Source organism: Falco biarmicus, chromosome 4 (genome assembly GCF_023638135.1).
Source record: "Falco biarmicus isolate bFalBia1 chromosome 4, bFalBia1.pri, whole genome shotgun sequence".
Classification (NCBI taxonomy): domain Eukaryota; kingdom Metazoa; phylum Chordata; class Aves; order Falconiformes; family Falconidae; genus Falco; species Falco biarmicus.
In genome coordinates, this window is record NC_079291.1 from 37,569,168 (window position 1) to 37,594,379 (window position 25,212).

Genomic DNA, 25,212 nt, shown 5'->3' on the forward strand with positions numbered 1-25,212 from the left:
TCACCACAATGGAGAGAGGCAGTTTTAATTAAACCTTATCAAAAGATGAATAAAGAATAAACTCAATACCCATTCCACAGGACTCTATTTTCATCTGTTTAGTTTAAGCTTGCCATGTTCATGCAATAATTAACCACTGTCCAAGGAATGCTGGAGTTGTGTTAATGTTGGTAAAGATTTAATTAGTTCAATTATCTGGGGAGTATTGAAGGCTCAGCACAGTACCAATTTCTTCAGGCTTTATAGATACCTCAGATGAAAATATATTAAACTGAAATGTAAGTGAACAAAGGAAACTCACTATTTCACTTCAGCTACTGAATGTATGTATGTTTAATAATTTTATTACCCTCATTTTAAAATGAGGTTTCAGAAACAGAATATGTAAGCTGTGACTTATCCATTCTTCCAGATCAACTCTTTTTTTCCCCCTGCATCAGCTTATAAATTTATTTTAAACAAAATTAAATTTACTTTAGAAAAGAAACCCCAATACTTCTTTATACAGGAAAAAGTATAGTTCCTTTTACAGTCCGTCCGTCTGTGTGTGTCCCCCGCCCCTTTGCCTACATATTTTACATCTTTCATGGAAAGTGAGGCATTTAAAAAGCCCTGAAAGCAGTGACACAGACAACTGTTTCAATCTGTCAGACAGCATGGACAGACAGTAGGGATCGTTTCAGAAAATAGAGCGGCCCCCCAGCGGCCTGACCTTCCTGGTGGGAAAGAACACAGCGCGGTGCTTGACAAGCTCACCAACAAAGGAGTATATTTAGTTCCCCCAAATTCTGACACGCTTCTCATAGGAAAAACGCAAACCAGGACGAGGCATCGCTGGCGACTGCTAACAAGGGTAATTTCTAATTGGAGATTGCACCATTACTGTGAAAGAAAAAGGAAGAGATGAAAAGTGGAAACATTACTTCACTGCACGCAGACTGTAAGTGTTGGAGTGAGACCGGTTCCTATTTTTTAACTGTTCAGCTCCATATTGGATGCTATTCAAGATGCAAGCCCTCTGGATCTGTACGTGCAGCTCCTGCTGCCTTCAGTGGGAATGAAGCCCAGGAATGAGAGCCTTAGAAGATCTCCCTCTTTGTGTCACTAAAATATTATCATTAGATATTCTTTAGAAGGGATGTTTGAATAAACCCCATGAATTTTCCTGCAAGGTTTAAATGACATGTTTATTACTACTGTGGTCCATCCTTTGTTTTCCCAACACTGTATTTTGGAGTATGAGTTCTTTATAACCAGTGAAGGCTGCACAAAGGTGGCTAGCACATGAGAAAATCACAAGAGTTTATCTCCTTGAGGAGGTAAGAACTGTAGGCAGATGTTATCATTTTCTTATGACAAAATAACAACTTACGAGTTAATATAAAATAACTGTTATGAAACTGCATACTACATTATCTCCAGGTTGGATTCAAGCTGTCTATTTGTCTCTGTAGGCAGTCAAAAACTACTTTACGGATGGCACTGTTATGCTTCCCAGCAGTAAATACCATCTGGTAAATAACCCTTGTATCACACCATACCTTTTTTTCTACTACTCACATCAGCTGGAAAAATGTAAACACTTTAAGGAATAAATTAAACTAATAAGAGAAGGTGTGAACTGTACATTGAGTGCCAGCTGATGCCTCAGTTCAGCTCCTTTTTTGGCCAAAACTTGATCTCCCCTTCCAGTTTTCTCTAGGGTGGAAGAGAAAGGGAGAGGCTGAAATTGATTCAGCCTTTTCTTGAGCACAAATCACAGATAATGCTCAGCAAGGAACTGGATACAGCACATTTTCCATCAACCACCTCCCCTTTCTGGCACATGATTTTTAAGTTGCATCAACACTCTGAAAACTGGAGGTGCCCTATAGCCCATCCCTTGAAGACTTGCTTCTGCCTGGTGTTTCTGTGAGGTTTTCTGACAACCATGTGGGAGCAAATAAGACTAATAGATGATTAAGAATTTAATGACTCACATTTATCATAGCTGAATAAAAACTGAGCTGAAACACCTATGTCTGTCTCTGAGTGAGCATAAGGAAGCATCTGAGATTAAAAAAACCCCAACCGAACAAGTCACAGCACGTATAAGTGAGAGCCAAATTTCATCATACGTGTAGTCATTTATTAAGAGAAGTGTATTTTTTCCTTAATTATAACTATTAAACAACTGCAGAGTGAACACAAATATATCCATACAATATATCCAACCTCATATTCTTCAGTATCTTAGAAATAGCTTCATCTTCTTTCCCAGAATTCATCAAGCCTTAATGTTAATACTGATTTTTATTATAGGAAATTCAAGCTATATTCAAGCAAGGACTTTGATGGCCCTCACACCCACAAAGCATGACAGGGAAACATACATTGCTTTACAATGATTATTAGCTACAAAGCTGATGAGAAAATGAGCTAACTAAGAATGTACAGGTATATTTATAGAACACATTCTATAATATTATGTGAATTATTTCCACAAGTAATGAAACCTTTATTTTGAACTACATAAATACTATCTAAAACCATTAAGACTATGGCAATCATGCAACAAAAAGCAAAAGCCATCTATTTCAGGTACTATACTGTTAGATGGCCTATTTGGTCCCTAAATATTAATCATAACCCTGAGATGATGCACTTCCTCCCATGTGAAAACCTTGGAAGGTGGCAGTGTACGCTGTAAGTGGATAGCCATTCCCAGGAGGAGTAATTTGCCTGCCAACACTTTCAAATAGGTTTTGTTTTTTGAAACACAGAGAGTTATTTTATCTGGAAAAGTTCTAAGGATTGGACTGGGTCTGCTACAGATTATCTGGAAAAGAGGTCTAGTTGGGGCTTCTGGCTTATCTCTCAGGTGAGAAAAAAATCAGAACATGCAGAAGAGATCTTAATAAAGGCACAATCCTTTACCCCAACTAAATTTTAAAACACTGTTTTTAGTTGGCAGGCAACTCTATTTGCTTAACAAAGAACTGTTTTGGAGAAGGCAGCAAGAATTTGGCTGTCTTAAGCCTGAAGGGTATCTGATTTTTCTGCTCTCTCCACTTTGAGAACATAATTCTGTTTTTCTCCTAGTCTGAAAACATTCTGTGATATATGAGTTCAGCTAAGAAGTATCAGGGAACTTTGTCTACACCAAAAAAGGAACTTTAGGGTATTTTGTGCAGATAATGAAAAGACCTTGTTCCGTTTTGCAGTGTAAGTCATTTTTACCATACAAATTCCCTGCTTTTGTGTTAGCGAAGAGGCATACTTTAAGTCTTTCAGTTTAGAAGATCTTCAAACACACAATAGTGTGTAAACAATCCCCAAGTACATAACTTTACTAGAACAACCTCCAGTCTGTGAGCAAGGGCTTCAGAAAGGCCCCTTCTTCAGATTTCCTTCTGTTCTTCACCCTGAACAAAGCCTTGGCTGACAATACCGAAATCTCCTCCTTTCTTTGGATTAAACCCCCTTTGCAGAAGAAGTATGCAAATGCTATACGTGTTTCCCTTGCTGAGGCTACTCTAACGCAGCTATCTTTTCACTGTCTATTTCACTCCGGCAGACCATCCTACCGGCTGACAGGGAGACCAGCCTTCCAATTCAATCTTTCACAACACTGACAGTTGGATGCTGGGGCCTGCCATGAACTCTAAAAGAAGCTCATTTAGTCATAATTAACTATTCCCTGCATATTTCCCAAGGTATGGTAATTGTGCTAAAAGCCAACAAGTGAAGCATTCATTCTGGTTTTCTTTTAAACTTTTATTTTTCCACAGCAGTCTCTTTCTCCTTCACCTCCTTTTTTTTTTTTTTTTTTTCCTTTTAAAATCTTTTCTTTCTTCTCCTCCTCCTTGGAAACATTTCAAGTAAAGAAAAGGAATGACAGTAGAGATAGGGAGCTGCAGAAAACTGTGATGTACGCAGTTCAAAAGGCAAAGTCTACCATACGATACAGGACCCAACAGCAGCACTGAGCTATTCAGCTGGTAAAACATGAAGAAAAATTAAATGAGTAGAATAAAGCTATGTCATTAATGCAGTATGATGGGCATCCTATTTGAGTAACAGAGAATCATGCATATACATTTCTAATTCCTTAGATATGGTGCTAAGTGATCTCTGTTCCATTAGCACCGGAGTATATGTATTTGACCAACCTAAAATCTTCCAGTTACGCAGATGTAATGCGTTTTACACACTACTCTTTCCCCCTCCCCACAACACTAGCACAGACCACATCCTACCACACGCACCGAGGGTTCTCACAGGGATAAGGTATGATGGATCCAGCCCTATACACAGACCGTGTTTATCGTTGTTGAGATGGGAAGCCTTGGGAAGCTGACATAGATTATTTACCTTAAAAGGCAAAATGTGACCTCATGTCTGCCCTTATCTGTTTTCTGGTTTAGGTTAAATGAAGGAAGTGCTGACAGCACCCTCCATTTACTTACTTTGTGTCTGCTAGAATTCTGTTGCCTTTCAGAAAGTTTGGAACTTACAGGATACCTATCCATCATCAATGTGCACAGTCCATATACAAAAGCAAGTGACAGCAAAGGTAAATCTCTTCACATTCCAATCTCCTTTCCACTTGGATGTGCACCAGGAGCAAAGAAATCACCGGCTTTTGCAAAGAATCCATGACCGGGCTGGGGGTGTGTAGGCGTGTGTGGGGTGTTAACATTGCAAATTCAACTGTGCCAAAAGGGATAAACACAGCACTGAGGTTCCTTATTATTATACGGCATTTTTCCAGTGCCACCAACAGTGGTAGGACCTTCCAATAACTTGGTAAGTAAAAACTGTGATCTACAGAATTTACATTCCAGGTTTCAGGTGCAATGTAAGAAATAAAAGTTAATAAAGAAAGAAAGAGATGAGGGAGAGAGAGGTCAAAGCTTCAGACAACAAGGTCACAAAACAACAAAAGCATCCACCTACCTTTAGCACATACCCTTATACTACATTTGTTGTAATTTTGTAGAATATTTTAAACCAGAAAGACTACAATCTTTTTTCCTCAAACACTAGAGTACAACCACCTTTTTAAGGACGAATTGTAAGGAGTAAACTGGGTAAAAAGTTTCTAAAAGCCTTCTCACCTCCTTTTATTTCTAGATTATTCCAAATCTGTGGATCAATGTGGTTTGTAATGGCAGGCAAAAACACACTAAGAGTCAAGTTGACAAGCTGTTGCTGGACTTAATGAACTATTTTATCATCGTGGTCTGGGATTTTGGTTTTTTTTGGGGGAGGGCACGGGGGAGCAAGGGGGAGTTGTTTAACTTCTGTGCATGATCATGACCACAACACACAGTGGATTAACAACAGAAATTCAGAACATTCAGTGAAAGTTTCTTGCAATAGACATAAGCTGAAAATGTTGATGCTTCTACAATGTTTACAAGAAACGATGCTTTTTTCATGCAAATAAAATAGGTGAGAAACACCACATACATAAGAATCTTTGCAGATTTCACCTGGTGTAGCTCCTGCTTTTTTGCCCAGTGTTCTAGCTGTATTAGAGCAGCATTGCTTCCTCCAGTCCTGCAGCTGGGGACATTTTTTTTCTACCTCTTCTGCTTCCGTAAGGACCCATGCATTCAGACTGAGTTGCATTTACCCTCTGCCTTCCACAGTAACTCACAGAAAGAGAATTAGATTTCTAAATCACTCTGCTCCACTGATGCACATTTCAAACACCTTTCTAAATTCCCAGGTGTGCTGCAGTTTCTTTACCTGGCATTTCAGAGTCTGGCAGAAGAAGAGATGGCTACGTTCTGCTGTCTGGTGACATATGCAGTGCAGTCACATACTAGTAACGCTCCTACTTCTGACAGCACACAAACTGGTTCAGTAGTTTCCCAGAAAACTGTGAGGCTTGGGGATGATTTTGGGGAGTGAGGAGAGCAACCTACACAAGACAGCCAGTCTAGGACTTGAAAATTCAGAAAGTCTCAGCTTTTAAGTTCTCTGAGAAAATATGGCAAGGGTTAATGATTCAAAAGCAATGTTCCACCTGCTAAGAAAATAAAAATCAAGACATGCATAGAATTCCTGGTCAAGGATTTTGACAGGGTTAGGTCAAAAAATATTCAATGTGCCTCAATCTACCTAAATGCATCTCCTTAAAGACTTAGTAATACATGTAAATAGCTTGTGGGATATTTAATGTAGGGGTAGGACTCAGTAAAAAAAAAAAACCAAAAACAAAAAGAAAGAAAGAAAAATGTGGTGAGGCAAAGTCTTAGAGAAGGATTTCGAGAGAGAGATATTAGTTTACTACAGGCCACCATTAACAACACAGATGGACAAAAAGATTAAAAAGTGAATGACATTAAAGTCACAAACTACAGACACACCCCAAAAAACCTACATGGCCCAATCCCAGGTTCACCTTCTGGATTGTTTTATACTGCCCTATTTAATTTGAAATATAATACACAAAACAGAAGTTGAAATGTTACTGATTGAACCACATTTCATCAACAGCTGCTCACATTACAGAGTTGTTTAGATGACCTCAGGGCTCACTGGATTTTCCAACACTCTCTACACATCCATTCCCTCCAAAAAGATACAGGCAATTCATAAAGCAAGTGTTTTTACATATAAGCAATGACAAAAGAAGTCAGTGACATGGAATACGGACCATGTGTTACAGCTTCTTCCTGGCTGAAAAGTGATTCACAAAGATGCGTAACTTCGCAAAATGCACACTAGCAAGTTCCAGTGATTTTTCAGAAATTTTGGGGAGAAAATATGTAGAAATCAGATGATGAATATGAGATTCTCCAAATCACTACTCCTGCCTGACCTTCCCTAGAGAGTCAAGGAACAAACCAGGATTCATTTAGGATAGAGAAGTCAGGATTTGACTGAATGACGAACAACTGCAGGAATAGTAAGTTTGAGGGACAATAAGGCATTTACTAATTCCTTTTGGGCTGTCATTATTTGGACGATGAGGTTCCTAGAAGCTAAGAAAACAGTTGAATCAGTTTTGAAAAACCAGAAGTTGTCCAGTTAAGAAATGAGGAGTAACGGTCAAATTCTTTCTTCTATTTCAGGCTATAATTCTTTTACTTGCCAGAAAATGTAGGGAATATGTGGGAAATACAAGGTTTTTAACTATTTTTTTTAAATTCTGAGTGATAACTTCCTTGGTCATGAACCTAGGATATGCACAGGTCACTACCCTGTGTCTCACCAGTCCTAGGAAAGAGTTATCTGTGCTTGCCTGACTTCCTAGCCAAAACATCCTTCTGCTTGTGTCCAAGCAGCTGCTGCCAGATGCAGATAGACACTATACCCACCACAGGTCCCTCAAATGTTAAAGTCTGGCAGGTCTGTCCAGTGCTTACTGATCTTTGTCTTTATTCCATTGAGCTAACAGAGTTGGAGATTTCCCAGACAGCTTGCTCTCTTTTCCAGTAGAAGTGTAACAGTCAAATTCCATTCAAATAATTTAAATGTATATCACTTCCACAAACAAAGCATCAGAGCAGACATTGAATAACAAATAGTTTCTGAACTCTTCAAACTCATTTCTACTTTTTACTTAAGGAGTAGTTGGGCATCTGGAGAGCTACCCAAGGAAAAATTCTCCCATGGGATCTGCAAAGAGGATATTTTTATTCCAATATTCTGTTCTCTTTCTTGAACTTTGCAAAGGACTGAGTATGTGCATTCATTAGCTCAGACTATGGCAGCCAATATTCACCGTGCCCATCTGAAAGAACTTTGCACTAAAAAGTTATCTGAAAGGTAAAGAATGCCTGTGTTTACAGTGCTTTAGTAACTCTTCTTTTTTGGCAAACTAGCAGAATGTTAATGCTGAGCTTTTTGCAGAAATACAAAACAGAAAACACTCATCTGTAAGTCTCTGTGCAAATATTTTGATTAAGAAAGTCCTTTTAAAAAATCTGATTCATATTAGGTGGAGAAAGGGAAATTCAACAGCCTGTGGTTACTCAATAAAGCAAACCCTGGCTACTCCATTAACCAATGTTAAAACTTTGATGGATGGAAGAAAATGAAAGCTGGAAAAAAACAACATCAAGGATCTGAACACTAAGCAAACATTCCTCAGCATTCAACCAAGAGACTCCTTAAGCATGAGCTGCAAACTTCTGAGAGAAGTACATGTTTAATATATAAAAGGCAAAATTCCTTAATAAGAAGAGATATAGTTTGCAAAACAGTTCTTCAGGAACAGCTTGCAGCTTTTAAATCTCATTTACTCAGCCTGAGATGGTACTGTTGTGTCTACACTAGTTTTGATAAGGGAGCCAGCCCTATTCCCATTGAAGTTTATGGCATTCTCCCATTGTCTTCAGGAGGAGTAACGCTAGGCTCAAAGCCTCACAAAGATACCACGATAAAAGATTCCAGAAGTTACCAGGATCCCATCTTATTTTCATAACATTTTTGAAAAAAAACCAAGGGGGGAGAAAAATCTATGCAGCTCATTTCTACTGATACGCAATATGCCTTTTATGTGAAAATACAGACCAGTGAAGCAAATGAATGGTTAGCAACATTAATAGCCAGGGGGGGCTAGCAAAACTGCCTGGGATGAAGAGTTTGCCTGCAATCTTACCACTACAGAATGTCTTGGAGAAGACTAAGCATTTTGTAATGCTGCTATTTTGTATGAGCATTCTTTAAGTCCATGACAGGCAGCAGACTCTGTAGTCTTCATTTCAGATTAAATTTTATACACTAAACCTAAACACTTTATTTTTAAATCCATACTTTCTAAGGGTATGTAGTTTTTCCTGGAAATGACATTATATCATGGAACTGAACTTGCATTCTGATTTTATGCAGTCTGACTAAGCATTAAAAATGAGCTCTGTTATAATTCAACTTGCAACAGAAACACGTCTTTTTACAACAGCAGCTTGCAAAAAAACCCCAACCCCACTGCATCCAGAAAACAAAACACTGCCCTGTGTTAATAATGAATGCAGCTCGTATCTACCACATTCTGTTAAATTGCTAAAATTGCCCAGATAAACCATTTGAGAGTATGTCAGGTTTAATTAATACAACATGACCTGATCATTTCCACAGTTGGGAAGAAAGAAGTTGGCATCCTTTATATCCAGAGCTCAACCTGGAGATTATGCTAAGTTGCTTCATTCACAGTCCACACTCCTCTGCACATGTCAGGAGGACAGCATTTGTCCCCTCTAGTGATAAACAAATTATACATGAAATCAATTCCACTTCACAATAATTTTCCCTATTGGGTATTATCTTTCCTCCTCTGCTCCCTCCAGTTAAGCTTGCATCCTGTAACTTGCTAATGAGCTGGGGGCTTTCTGTTCCAGGTGGCACCCCCTGCCTCGAAGTCATGACATTTCCCATTTTGAATGCTGCTGGCATTTTTCGACAGCTCCTGCTAACTAGCCTTTTTGACCTGCACTAAGAGGAACTCATCTGATCGAATCCTCTAACCTGCCAATCATGCCAGCAAATGATCTTCACAGTCACTCCCAAGGCAGGAGGGGAAAAAAAAAAGGGAGCGCAAGAGAGGGGGAGCGAGAGAGAAAGCTAGCAGAGAGTGATGGAGTAGGCAAGCAGGCAGCCTCTGCAGCTACCTAATGAGAGTACTTTAAGTCTCTGAGGCAGCTGAAACACTGAAAAACTGGTGGGAAAATTAGGACAGAACTGAATGCCTGGTGCTGTTATTACTGGTTTCTTTCCACCCTGAGATCATTTTGAGAGCAATACCTTCGAGATGTGCCATTTTCTGAAGAACGCAAGTTAATTTTACCATATAAAGAGAAAACAGATATATTTTTCCCTGCCACCATCAATATGCAGACCTCATAATTCTGCTCTGCCAAATGGCGTTCTTTACAGCATTAATTAGGTGCTGTAAGCTCGTTAAATGAGTCTTCACCTGGGGATGACTATGAGTATTTTTTTGTTGTTGATGCAAGCCATAAACAGCATTTTTAATCTCATTTAAATGCTGGCAACATTTACACCTCTGTATCTACAAGTGTCTGCACACAGACACATAAACCAACAAATACAGTATCTACATAGTCTAGATGTGACTTTGTGGGCTGAAACCAAGCAGAGTCATGATAATGACTCAGTGGTTTTGATTTTATTCCTTTTATGATGGGACAGATTACTTACTGCTGAATCTTTCAAGCACACAGGGACAGATTTAATTGTGTAGATTTGCTTTCCCTTCAGGTAACTAGTTTTGTTCTTAATCAAACTTAGCAGGTAAGACTGTAAGCTAACTAGGTTTTAACACAGATGCAATGCACAGAATGAAGAAGAGAGGCATTAAAAGCAACTGTACAATAAAAATTTCAGGGAGAAAATTTGAATAAAAAGGCTTACACCGTGCTATGACATGCTGTGATTGTATTGTTACAACATACATGCCAGAAAATATAATGTACAAACAGTCCTTATAGTAACATCAAAAGATGGTTGCAGAAATGATTCTACAAAATTAATAGCTAGGTACTAATGGCGGTGAATGATCACTCATAATTACTAATTCAAAATACATGTATGGTCCAAAACAACATTAATCATTTATAACAAGACCACAAAATCATGGAAAATACCCAATTCTGTTTCTGCTTCTTAAAATATCTGAAGATACTCCTTCAGTGTTATTCCTCTATATTATGTATTTTTATTGGCAAATTTAGCATTTTTTCCCAATTTTGGGGGGGTTTCCTCCTCAGACCTTTCATAGCAATTAGCAATAGGAGCATGTGGGAAACCATCCACCCACATCCCAGCTTATGGGGCAGAAAAAATAATGTATTTTTATTAAATGACTTGTAAACTATGGCTGCAGTTTAGGCAAGAATCTCCCCACAACTAGGAGTATTCAGTGCACATTCACTTTAATTGGTGTTGCCTTCAGAGCCAATTTTGCAGTGGCTGGTTTAGTTTCTTTGTTTCATAGAGAAACAGGCAATGTAAACTACAGACTCAAAATAGCAACACAAAGCTTGCTCTCCACGGATACAATTCTGGTATATGGCATTACTAAAATTCATTTTTTGTTTATGATTTGGCTGAAAGTAAAATGTTCTGTTAATTCTGAATGCTGCAAATGATGCCTGAGAGGCAATGCCTCTCATTAGCTTTGCTGTCTCTCTGGGTTACGGGCCATATGTGTCAGTACTGGGAGCCTCTGCTTTGTCTGGAAACCTCAGTTTCTCCCCTTCAGTGGTTCCACTTTTCCTCTTAGACAAAGCCTAACTGAGGAGTCACGTGAGGAAATAATCCTAAAGGAGAGTTGACTGTCCATGGGAGAATAGGGAGAGTTTAGACCCGCTTTTGCCTCCCTCCCAGTCATTGTCATTTATACATTGTCCTCTCTGCATTCAAATGTCATCCCAGACTATCAGCCCACTGCAACTCAAACGGCCTTTCATGCCTAGACACTTCTTAAAGCATCAACAGACCACAAAGACTGTCTAGTGGGAATCACTTGCTATCCTAATATTAATAATACAATACAGTGCATTTATGGCACAGAAGATTCCACCTTCCGTCTCCTAAATTTAAGAACAGTCAGACTGGAAAGACAGACCAACAGCGCTGCAAAGGAGCACATGCATTCATGCAAATATCACTAGTATCTTTCCTACAGCAAAAGCCACTGTTAAATTAAAAACCTCTACACTAAAAATTATTTGAAAATGAATCTTCACAGTGCTGAAGGCAAGTTATCATGCATTAGAAATGAACTGAAAATAGGCTCCAGACTGTGCAACAGTACAAGAAAATATGATATTGTCCCTTGAGAAAAGTTATCCATGAGACTAGTAATGCTTCCTTTTTCTTCTGCCAGCTTTGCAGCTGATCTGGCCATGAAACTTTGTAATTTTTAAAAAAAGAATCATGTCAGTAAGTATGGAGCCACTAATTTCACACAGAGTAACATGGAGTATATAACTGCAAGGAAGACATCAATGTCTCCTAGCCATGGAGGTTTGATATACTTGTCCTACCAAGTACAGTATGTAACAGTAAATGTGAAGTCCTCCTCTCTCTGTGCTGCTTCCTTTCTTTCCTCCTTCTCCCTTCATCCCTAAAGAAACTCCCTAACTACCCCTCCTCCCAGAATCCTGTCCATGATTCTGGAAATCCTGTTCATGCTTACTTATTTCCACCTATGCCTATTTCCAGGCATAGATGCTGTCCCGGTCTTTCAGTCCATGGATCGGACAGGCTTTCAGCACCATGTTCAGCTCGCTTAGCGAGGCCACAAGGCATCCTCCACCCATTCGCTTTCCATACCTCTATCCATTAGGTTACCAACTCTGAAGAAGGATTTTTATCACGAAAGCCATGAGACTGTGTATTCCACTACTTATACAGAGTGCAATTAAGTGGCAGTGTATTTCACATGATAACAGGCAAGGCGAGCTATTACACTAACGACACAGGAATACCATTGAAGATATTTTTAAGTCCTATGAACTCCTTGACTGGGTGGCGAGTTCCCTTTACTGTGGCATACTGGGGGATCTGATGGACATCCGTATGGACAGTCACTCCAGCCTCAGTCCCCACGTGTCACGTAAGCGAGGTGGGTGATTTATATGAGGACAGACTTGCACTGGCCAGCTATTTGTTCCGTCCATTTCACCCTCTGAGCAGAGCCTATTGAATACGGGGGGATTTTCTTTATGGCTGAATAGAGGACAAAATTCATCTGTAACTCTTATTTTAGACTAAAGGAATAAGATAATAAATTCTTAGATATCAAGAGGAGAATGTAGTCCAATGCCTGGAGTTTTTCCCTTGTGTGTTAGATTTAAGGCATATTCTATCAGTGTGGTGATCTTATTCTTTGATATTAAGTGAAGCACAGCTGGAACAGTCTCATAAAACCATTATGTTGTTAACATTCAAAAATAATGGCACTAAAAGTATTAGAGCACCAAAAAGTATCTTGGATCCTGCAGTTATCTTTCACAGCTTAACACTAATTTAACGTTTTACAAAATTGATGTTACAATTTCAACTCTGTTCAGTACTGTCATTACTGGACTCAAAACCAAATTGCTTTCAGCTGCCCACCACAACTGCATCTTATTAGCCTTTTCACGAAAGCCAATTTATGCAAATCCAGTATTAGTTAAATAATTAAACTGACCCTCAACATTCATGTATAGACATTGTCTGGCACTAAAAGAAGCAAGAGAAATTTAAACCTCCCATCTTTGGTGCTTAGGCCTCCATCTTTTCCACTGCGGCAGCACAATGGCTGTTTGTAAACATTTATTTTAATCCATCTATTTAAAAAAAAAGTGCATTAAAAAAGTGAAACTGTTAACTGCTGTGCTTTTATAGCTCTGCTTTTCTCTCCCAAGCTGGGTTCACACTGAATTTCGAGATCTTGTACCTATAAAGCACTACTGGCTACTTGCAGCTTTTGATTAAATCAACAATGACAAAATCTGGCTGACATACAGCAACTCACTTCAGAATTTCTCTTTTATGCAGACCTTTCTCCACTGTAATTACTACAGTTTTATCCCCTGAAGCTGGAGAGATGAAGACTTAGAAGCACAGTATACGGTTTTCCACAGTGATTCAGCAACACTGGGCTACCCAGGACAGAGTAAATGCAGGGGAGTAGTGAATGAGAATGACTTTTCAATACTGACTGCTGGACACATACACTGCTGGACTACAGCTTCCCTGCAGCTCAACTAGGGCAAAACAGGCAAAAATTATGTTTCCACACAGTGGTGCTGAATAGGAGCTCTTACACAATTTGTAAATGTAAAACTGAAGATGACAAACAAAAATGAAACTATTTGGATGGAGATGCAACAACAGTCACCTCTCTAGCTAGCAAGGAGAAAAAGGTGATTTTACATAATGATTCTGTGCTGCTGCACATCCCTGGTTAGAAGCAACCAAATCAGTGACTAGCACTTTTTGCCATTATAATGCTAACTGTCACCTCTTCGGCTTTATTCTGTTTTTTACACAGCTGAGCTGACCTGAATGACGCCATGGTCCCTTTGATTGGCTGGGCTGGTGTCAGTTGCTGGCTTAAATGGACACAGAAGAAAGAATTCATCATCCTACGATTGAAATTCAGGATTGCTCCGATGCATGTGCGTGTGGTGAAGCAATGCAAATAAAGACCACTTTTTGTTTTGCTCCAGTGAATTGTCAAAGAGATTTAGAAAGCCAGGGGATCTCATTATGGTAATACAGGTTAAATACTTTAAAAGCATATGGTGTTACCATCCTGAATGAAGCTGTCCCTGCCGGCTCTGGAAAGCAGACAATAGGCCAGAAACACATCTCGTGTCTCTGGTCCACCAATGGGAACCGGGGATTATAAATCACCACAAGAAAACATTGCGTGCTATCTGGTATCAGGTAATGCCTTGTCTTTTCGATTACAATTTGACTCCTTCTCCTCCAGAGAGGAACAAACACCAGCCACATATTCCACTGGCCAAAGGAAAATGCAGCTCTGCAGTTTCTTATGGCCCATTCTTGTCTTGATAAAACAGTATCTGTAGAGATAGGTGAATACAGTACACAATATATCTCAACAATTTATGTAGATATGGGGAATACTTCTGCAGATATGCTTCCTGCCCAGGGGGAAAATATATCAGTGAAAACCAACAGGCACAAAATAAAAATGTTTTGCTTTATCACAAAGCTTTAAAGATGCCTGGATATGGCCAAAAGATTTCTTTCCTTTCTCCCCCAAAGGCCCCGTCTAATTCACTGCTGACAGACACTTCTGTGAGCAGCGGAGCTCATTACTACCTATTTGCTAATTCTCTCCAGTAGGGAGCAGCCTCAACGCCGACCTTGGTAACTTCAGATGTCAGCTCTTTCCCCATGGGCACTGAAATGATGGGTTGTCTCTCTCTTGGAGCCCAAGACAATGACACAGTGTACTCCACAAAGACTCTATTAGTAGTCCGAGCCTGACAGGGATTATCTAGGTTTTCAGAAACATGTCCTAGATTACTAGCTATTTCAAGGAGTTTTCTGGATCTGTAAGCAGCTATATGGCAGACAGGCAGCTGAAGCACTACAATATTTTAAAGACAGCAGAAATTCTCAGAGATACACCAGTTTCTTCAGTCGCTCCATGCAGCTGTTTCTAAGGGCAGCAGATGAGCTCTAACAAATGATGATGGAGCCATTTACAAAGTTACTGCCTTCAGCTCCTTTCCTTCACCAATCTGACAGAAATTGCTGCTTCCAAAGTTGGCAGATGATGGTGTTTGCCCATGTCTCAGCCACTGCTGGACAAAGCCCAGTCTCTGCTTTCCAGCCCCTAAAGAAAGGTGGATTTAATTCAGTGGGTGCACTATTAGGGCAGTAACATCTGGCAAGCATGTGGAAAGAATAGCAGGAGGTGATAATTTCTTAAATTATCACAGCAAGATTTGGCACAGCTTCTTTGTTGGCACTCTCAATTTTATTTCCTATTCTGCCCTGAAAAAAGTAAATTAGGAACACTTGGAAGGAAGAATCAGACACAAGACTAGAATTTTATTTAACACCATTGAGGTTCTGGAAGTGGTTGAAGATGGTTGCTTGGTTTGGGGTTTTTGTGTGTTTCTTCTAATAAATTCCTTTATAATGTATAAATGTATGAAAATGCACAAAATACATAAAAAATAGAACCATCCCCTTCCACACATATCAGAGGATTAGAGAGTATCTACAGATTTTTCTCTTTCATCGCTTCCTGATGGATATTGGAATACTTCAAAATTCCAGCCCTTCCTAACCTCTCTATCACCTCCATATATGCATAAAGTCAATTCAAGAAGATGGGTAAAATACATATGTACCTGCCTTGTCCAGGAGATAAAGCTGTAAGTATTTGTTTGCCTCTGTTTTTTTCATAATGTGATCTATTTCCTTGCGATATTGGCACCTTTTAATTTTCCTTTACCCTTACTAGATGTAATGTTATCTCATTGTGCTCATTGACATTTTAACAGCTTGTATTGTTTGCCTCCATCTAACTCGACTTGTCTGTTAATTTCATGACCCTGGTGAATTGCTGTCATCTTTCTTTTTGCTCTTCATGCATCTTTTTGGTTCACCAAGCCTTGTGAATGGAGACCTTAACTGAATATCTCATAATAAATACCCCATCCTTAATGCTACCATCCTGCTTACTGCAACTCTAGTCTTGTGCTAGAATAACTGACTCAGCTCCTAACTCATTCATTTTACTGATTGAACATCCTACGTGCCCATCACTGCTCTACTGCTTCAAATCACAGCCACCTGCTTTTCAGATTAAGCCTTCGCCAGACCTTTTCACATTATCAAAACTGCTGTCTTTCTTCCCAACTCCTTTCACTCCCCACACTGACTCTTACTCCTTTTGCTTAGTGGTCTCACTCCTTTAAAGGTTTCCACCCAGCCTAAACAGCTCCTCTTCCAGGTCCAGTTTCCATGTCCACATTTCTTCTGCCTCCTCTGCTATTCTACTTGCACCTCATTAACCCCCAACTCTCTACACTGTACAACAGGACTCCTGTTCAGTACTAATACTCTTCCAGTATTATCTGCTGCTCCCCATCTTACATCACAAGTCAAATACTACAAGCAGGAACGGTTATGTTACTGCACTGTAAGCACCTGCACACCAAAGTCCCAAGCTACGATGGAAAACTGTAATCAATAATGTATACGTCACAACTTAACATTTGTTAAGTGGCTCCAGATCTTACACAATGAAAGGTGCTATTCTGTATTAAAGCTGTGGTTGAGTAGCCATAATAGTACAGTGACGTACATCAAGGGTACATATGGCTCTCTCTTTCTCTTTAGATAAAAAAATTTAAAAAAGTAATCTGCATTGGCTTAAATAGATATTCAGTAAGAATGATCAAATGGTTCTCTTTACTGCTATTTTACACACCCCTCTGCAAATACAGACTTTCTATTGCATATTGTATAAATGAAAAATTACATTTGCTGGGAAGCAACAGAAAGCAGAGATTCTGTACATGAGAAATGAGATTCCATACGTAAGCTTCCACACAAAAGGTCTTTAGCATAGATGGGCACATTCTAAATTTACTTTAGATGGATGATATGTCACGTTAGAAGAGACAAGGTTGAAGAGATGTCTGCAGGGACACAGCCCCGGGAAAAAGTAGGGATTAGCTTGTCAATAAAGATGTAAACAGAGTGCTCTGAGGCAGCCTCATTTCTGACATTAGAAAATCTTAAATGGTTTGCTGGCAGAGAGCTTGTGCAAAAATTGGGGCAGGCTGTCAAGACCAAAATCTATTCATTTCAGTTTTTCAGCAGTTGCTGCCTGTCAGGCAAACAGCCTCCACGATATTATAGGGTTAAAAAAAAACTCACATAAACCTACAACAGTAAAACTGATTATAATTAATTAGAGAAAGTTATATCTGATATTGTAACAAGCAAACGTAGCTAAATATAGACTTTATATATTTATGTAAGACTATACCTTTGAATAGGTACACAAGCAGCGTGTGCATTTATCTCAGCTCCTAGAACTTCCATAACAAGCTGTTATAATATACTCAACATGCAAAAGCAACCAGGACTTAAAAAAATAACCAAGCAGCAGGCCTGGGTTTTTGAATGAAAGGAACTGCACTTTGGGTATTTTGTGAAACACTGTCGTATGAAACTATTTACAGAAACATAATAAGCAAACAGCTATATAAGGGAATACTGCTAATCTGGAAGAGTCTGTCAAGTGGGAAATTCCACTGAAAAAACACTGGGGTGATGCATATGGGCAGAGGAGAGTTAATGCCATGATATAAACACCACCATACCCTTACTGTAATTTGGTATGTAGTCTCTCTACTCACCTGTCCTTCCCAGGTTCTGTTCTACTCTTACAACACCTGAAGTCATATTACAGACTATTTCACTGCTGAATAACAAAGCCTAAAAAGATGGTGTATTGAATGAAAGCCTTTCAAGAACAAAACCAGTTCTAGTAGATCCAGTAACACAGACCACATTCATTAACATGATAGCACCTCTGCCTCCATCAAGAATATCCTTCTGTTATCAAGGCTATCAAACATACTAAATGAATCATTTCTTGTCCTTGCCCCAAAGTTTAGCAACAGAAATGGCAAGAGGTATTTTATGTCTCCATGTCTTACTGGGGAAAAAAACACCAGTCCAAATTAAAGGCAACCTAGCAGTTAATCTGCTGGCACCAGCCTCTGCAATATTTTCAACCCTTCAGTGACACTGATCCTGCCCACAAGGCCAGTAACTTACACTCTTCATACTGACCATTATACTGCAAAAACAGATTATCTGCCTGAATGTGAGCAATTTAAGAAATGTGCAGGTGAATTTTATATTTTGTTTCTCTAAAGAGAACTAAAGTAAAGAATATTTTCAAAGATATACCTTCCAATAATCATGGCTTACCTGCATGATCAGTTGTGAACATAGGTATTCTTCAATGTTTGCTGTTTGATACACCTTTGCCATAACTGTTGTTTTTTCCAAAGGCTCTCATGCTTTCTCCAGTCTCTGGCTGTAATCTTACATTCGGTACAGTAAAAATAGAAGACACTGCAAAAAAGAGTGTCAGTTTAGAAACTTTGATTTCTTCCCACAAAAGTAGTAATTTTAAAATAATTAATATATATGGAAAACACAACACTGAGTAAATATATACAGCTTTTATAGATACGACCTATTTATGCAAGCAAGCACTGCAAAAATTCTGAATGGAAAATAGCTGCGTGCATTATATGATGAAAGCTGTATGATGTAAACATTCTTAGCTGCATGCATCTTCTAAAAAAACCTGTTTCCATGTTGTGTGTATCTGCTTGTCCTGTGCATAGGTTGTGTGTGTCTACGTGTCCTGTGCATGGCTATATAATTCATATTTTCCATTCTAAAATGTCTGCTCTGAGAGCATTTAGAAATAAATAGGAATGTGAAAAAATGCAGGAAGGTTTTTCAATAATTTGTCATCACATATTACATCTTCAGAATCTTGATGCCAGTAGAACTGAACTATTTTGTTTGACTTCATTTTAACTGTTATAGAGAACTAGGCTTGTTAAAAACATCCCAACAACTCAAAAAGCTTTCACATAAAGCAATCCCCTCTTGCATGAACGAGAAAAACTTTGACTATTTCCACTAGCACCAGGTAATTAATTATTAGTAGACATGATGATATCAATCACAGGGATCAAAATGCAAATGGTTAAATACTCACACATCGATGGTTTGAAAACTCAGTTTTACTTAGGATGCCTCAAACTGGTGGGAAAAATCACTGACTTAATACCTTCGGAGAACAAATGTCCATATAAAAATATCCTCAGAGCTCTGCCACTCCATGCTTGTATGAGGAAATGTTAATAGACTGTTTAAAGAACTCATTGGGGTTGTAACAGTTTTCTTTGGTTTTGCACTAACAGCTAGCACAGCTGTAAATTTTTGGAGCTACTCTTTCATCTTTATGTCTTTAAAAGACCTGGCTATTGTTTTATGTACTAGAGCTTCACACTGTGACATTTCAACTAGCATTTGATATTCTGCTATCCTTAGTACCATATGTTATGAATGGTGTATAATTTATGCAAATAAATTGTTATGAGCTCTCAAATATGAAAGCAGAAAAGGGGGAGGGCTGATTTTTTTAAGTACACATATTTAGTAAAAGACGTTAATCTACAGATTACTGCTCAGGTCTGAGATGAATGAAGGCTATGTTGAATCATAAATTGTATTGTATTCCCTGACAAGATGTTTTTAGCAGGACTGCACAACTCTTACCTTTTTAATGTGCTATTTTTAAAAACTGAAAGTGGCTAGATATGAGACAGCTTATATGGAGACTGGACTTCCAACCCAATCGTAATGATGCATTGACTTGAAACTAAACAAAACAAAAACCCCCAAAATTTCCCTTCTCACATAAACTCATCTTGCACACCTTTTTAAAATTAAACACAAGATTAGAATTTTATGCTGTACAATATTATGTATAAAGTATAAATACATAGTACTAAAGTCAAAACAAGAAGAGAAAGTGAAACACTTCTTTTTTACTTTTTCAATGTAGGCTGAGTTGCCATACTTTCATGAAATACTGTGATTCCAAAGAAACAGTATTTTCTGACGGAAAATCATTTAAATCATTTGACTGATTCCCCCCCCCCCCCCCCCCCCCGCCCTTTTTCTTTCTGTTCACCTGTGAGTGTTTCCTTGGTTTTTAGTGCTAAATCCCCAAATTTGCAATTCAGCACAGGACCAAATTGGACAAAATATGTTCCACGATTAATACTACTTGCTACAGGGATTTGCAAAATCACAGTGGTGTCTGATTAGAAGGCATTAGATTTTGTGTGTACACACACTTCTGTTGTGCATAAAGACTCAATGTGTTTATACCTACATTTATTTAACTATCAATAGCAAGTGTTTTCCAGTGTAAAATATTAACCCAGAGAACCAGAATCACAAAACCTGGTAATTTCACTACACAGTAAACATTTTCCCAACTCTCCAAAGTATATGACTTCTTTGTTTTGTAAATATGTTTACAAGTATATCCAAGTCATACTAAATAGAAGTGATTGTAGTATTTGATACTGGGATTGTCCTTTCTTGCATCTGGATTTATGCTTCATAATGATTATCTACTAGACACAGAAATAGTCTTTCTGTAACTCAAAATTTTACTGGAGGCATTTAGAAGAACCTTGCTTTAAAATATAATGATTTTTCATCTTTATTCTCCCCCCTTCAAAAGGTTTCACTGCTCCTGATGTTTAACGTTATGCAAAGACGTGTTTCTGCCAATGAATATCGCCTTATGGTTATGCTTCTGCAAATAACCTGCTGTGAGCTGATAAAAGGATTAATGCAGCCAAAATTCTTAATCTGTGAAATTACAAATTAAATTCTCATATTAAAAATACCACCCTGAGGTATTTTTTGTGGTTTTAATTCCCCTCTGGTGTTCTGCATACATTGTGCTTGTTAATGACTAGGACAAGACTGTCTCTGTTGGCAGCCTGCTGCAGAGTGATAATGTGTAGGCATTTACTTCACTGATAGAACTGGATTTAACCACTGACTGATAAACTAAGTGGCAAGTGGGTAATAAGTCCATATTAACAGAGAAGTACCACTGCAGAATTCAGAATTCAAAATCCTGGCTAGACTAAATCACAGAGTCAGAAGGATTGAGATGTCACCACTGCAGAGTGATTTTTGTTTTCCATTTAGTGGAAATAGGATAAATGAACTGGCATTCTTGATGTTTCATTAGTCCTGAAGAAATGAATCTCTTTGCATCAGTTTCAGCAAAGGCAGACTTTCAACAGCAGCCTGAATTTACACAGCATCCTTTGAATTTTCAGCTTATAAAGTCCTGCAGTCAGCAAACTGAGTGGTGGGGTAGCATGGTGGAGGAGGAAACTGGGAATCTTTTTGCAGAGCAAGGACACAGTCTATGACAGAGCTGGTGATATACTAAAATTAATAGTGCTAGTTTGATTTTAACGTTCATATTCCACAAATGGGAGAGTGCTCTTCAGAGCAGAGTTGAGAGTAGGGTTACTTAGACAGCCAGGCCACAAAACCAGCTCAAAACATGACTACTACAGCTGTCAGGGATGGAAAAGATAAACTTTTGGAAGACAAAAGTTTTCCTACTGACACCGATGTAAACAGAATCTACTGTGGATTAATATTCAGAAAGGGAGCTCAGTTTTTACAACCAAACTTTTAAATTGGCTGTAGTTACACACACACATATGTCATTGTTGCATTTCTGATCTTTTTTACCTCGGAGTACTGGATTTAGATCTTTGTCCAATGCTTGTATGTTTGAAAGCAGAAAAGCACATACACTGTTCTAATGCAAGCATGCTTCTCTTCACCACATTGAGTTAAAGCAAAATGATTGTTATTCTTAACAACACAATCTTCTCTGAATCAAAACTATACGCATGATAATATTTTCCTCCCAAATAAATAGTAGTGTGCTTTTAACACTGGAAAAAGATATGCACGTGTATAATACAAATGATTTACAATTATGAAAGAGATAACTGACAGCATACATGATGATAGGAACATTTTTGCCAAGTCAATCAGAGTGCATTTTCTTTAATAAATAAAAAGATGTATGTAAATACTGAAAGCATTCTTAGTTAATAATATCAACTGCCATCCTCTTCTTGCAGTCTAATTCAGCAAATTAACTGTTTGTCTACTTTGTGTTTCTCAGACTTCCGAATGCTGAGTCCTTTCTTAAACATTACTGTTATAACACCCAGAGATTCTGTGAATCAAACACAGCTGGATTTTTATCCTGTATGCTGCAGCTAGTTAAGAAGTACTGTATGTTATAAAGTGAAAAGCACTAAATATGTAAATTGTATTTTTCCTTTTGCTTTATGACAATTCAGATAATTCTTTTGGCTGCACACAATCAAATACAAAGATAGCTGGCTGCAGACTGCAGAGCAGAGATAGCAAAAAAAAAAAAAATCATCCATTTTGTCCTGTGTCAAGCTAACTATGTAATTTCAAGCTACACAATTGCACTCACGTATTTTGTGTGTCGCTGTGTATGTCCGTGTAGCTGTCCACATGTGAGGGTTAGTGTACACACATGCATCTGTATGAACTAGCACCTTTCTTTTCAATCAGTTCGGAGGTGGTAATACTCACTATCGGTTAACTCCCATAGCCGTGGGGGCAGATCACTGAAATACTCATGGCTCAGGGCTGCCTGTGCTGACAATCTGTTCTTTGGGAAACACTGGAGTAGTTTGGAGGCTAGATCTTCTGCGTGATTCACATAGCTCAGCCTGGAACACAAACAAGAAGGTTTTTCTGAAGAACAATCTCATTATTCTGTTTACTAATTCCATTTGCAGTCAGCACAGTTGAAGTGCTGAGTCTTGCTAGCCAGGATAAAGACAAAGCCTGTTTGGGAGCACTTCCATGAAAGGTATTCCTCAAGTTAGGGAGTCAATGAATTATTTCTGGATTGATAGCTCAAAATTCATACAAGTTTTACAAATATAGAGCATATGATATACCATATCACATATGCCTTGCCCAGTATGCTAAAGGATCATGAGCAACAGCATCTTGCAAGCAACTGTTTAGATTCTTCCATTTGCATTTTATTGAGCATACTGACAGACTGAAAATTTACAGTGCTGGAAACAAATGGCTATTACTGTCTAAACCCATGAATTCCAAGCTTAAAATACCAGCAGTATTCATACAACTTTGTGACGGATGAAATTTTAAAATCTAATGACGCTTAACACGCAACATATGCATCATGTTTCATAAAGACCTTTGTCTTTCGGGAAGTAACGACTTTTTTTTTTTCATATATTCACATGGCAGGAGGTTGACTCTTCATTAGGTGTTAATGCAATGCAAGTGTTAAATTGAAAGAGAATTATCTTTTCTAAGCTACCTAGGGAAGTCTAAGAAAACTCACTATTTTACTGGGAGCTATATGCTCAGGAATATTATAGAGAAAACAAATTAAAAATAATAGATTGGAGAGGAGAGGGTAAAATCATAATCAGCAAGATGTGGCTTGGGTCTAGTAACCTACAGCTGCCTTCTAAATTTCTAAAGCCGCCAAACTTACTGTAATATGAAGTGAGAAAAGAGGTGCTGAATTTTGTTGACATTGTGTTGCTATTATTAGTAGGCAACTTTTTACATTCAACCATGCCTTTGCTCAGTAAAGATGTCTTGTCAGGTAAAAAAGATTAAGTATATAAAGGATCTCCTATTTTTCAGTGCACTGGTTTCCCAAAACAGAGTAGACTGGAGTCCAAAATACTGCTGTATTTGAAAAAGATGGTGTTATCCTATAAAATCAATAATCCTACAGCACATTTCATGCAAATGTTCATTTTTTTTCAGCTCAAGCTGACTTTCTACAGAGCCATTCAAGGAAGATGGATTAAACAGAGTTACTCTTTCATTGGGCTTACATGGCATAATTTTATGTATCAGTATATGCACAGGTGAAAACTACCTCTGCAACAAAGAACAGACAACACTGAAAATCCTAAATGGAAAAAAAAAATTGTTACATCGAGAAATTTAAGTCACAAATGTCATAGACACAACTTTTTGTCCATGCTCATTCTACACTTACTGTGAAGAAAAATATTCAAAAGTCAAAAGCATCTCTATTAAATCACGTGCTGGCATATGCATGATATCCTGGTATTTGTAATGATTCAAAAAATATGCTACTGGCTGTCTGTTTAGTTTCCAGCAGCTGTATGCTAGATAGGCACAGTATTCAAAAATTCCTATGTGATCTCTTCTTCAGAAGTGGCAGTCCATTTGTCCAGAAATTACCCAGGGGATGAATTCCCTAGAAGTGCTGGCCACTTTAGGACATTATCTCTCATCAGTCATAATCTTACAGAATTCCCAGGATCAGGATTCGTAATTGCTATTCCAGGTTAAACAGATGCTGAACTCCAGTGTTTCTGATGGGCATCATTTTTTCTCTCTTAATTTTCAATTCATGACAAAATAAAGGCATCTTGAACTAAACAGTCATTGCCTATAGATCAGTTTAATTCCTAGATCCTTAAACTACCAGATTGTAGAAACTGTTTCATCAAACTTGTGTGAAAATTACAGGAAAGTTCATTACAGAACACCAAAATACCAAGCAAAAAGTTTACACTTAACAATTCTATACATTCAAAATTTCCATGAACCAGTGATTATTCTGGGACTGGGAGGCCTGTCTTATGTCCTAGTCCCACCTGCACCAATTATTGTTCGGAGGCCCTGGGAAATCATTTCACCCATGTATTCCCACCCCCCCCCGAGGTAGCTGCATCTTTTTTAGGAGCCATAGCAAACTTGCTCTGTCTTGAATAAAAGCTACTGTTACGTCAGAAAAATGAGGTCACTTGAGTAAGTAGTAAGTTAAGTACACTTAAGTAAGTAGTAACTCACTCTCCAATATAAGAATTTTAGCATTCCTTAGCTGATCCATAAGTACAGTCAAAATGCTAAGTAAGGCAAAGCAGAAGAACATTCAAACATTAACAAATTCTGAATTGCAGGTGAAATTGTGGATGATGACAACCTAGTTCCTCAGTGCTCTTGAACAGAGCAGTGCTGACATTTTGACCATATTAATGGTCACCA

At 38.3% G+C, this 25,212-nt stretch overlaps 1 protein-coding gene across 2 annotated transcripts in view; it reads right to left on the bottom strand.

Annotated features, from left to right (window-relative positions):
• Positions 1-25,212, bottom strand: part of CDK14 (cyclin dependent kinase 14) — a 316,567-nt gene that overhangs the window by 45,782 nt on the left and 245,573 nt on the right. For both annotated transcript variants that reach the window (XM_056337644.1, XM_056337645.1), the window contains 2 exons: positions 22,729-22,868; positions 18,448-18,594 (listed from right to left, as the gene is read on the bottom strand). In XM_056337644.1, coding sequence (XP_056193619.1) covers positions 18,479-18,594; positions 22,729-22,868 — 256 coding nt within the window. In that variant the 3' untranslated portion in view covers positions 18,448-18,478. The remainder of the gene's footprint in view (positions 1-18,447; positions 18,595-22,728; positions 22,869-25,212) is intronic.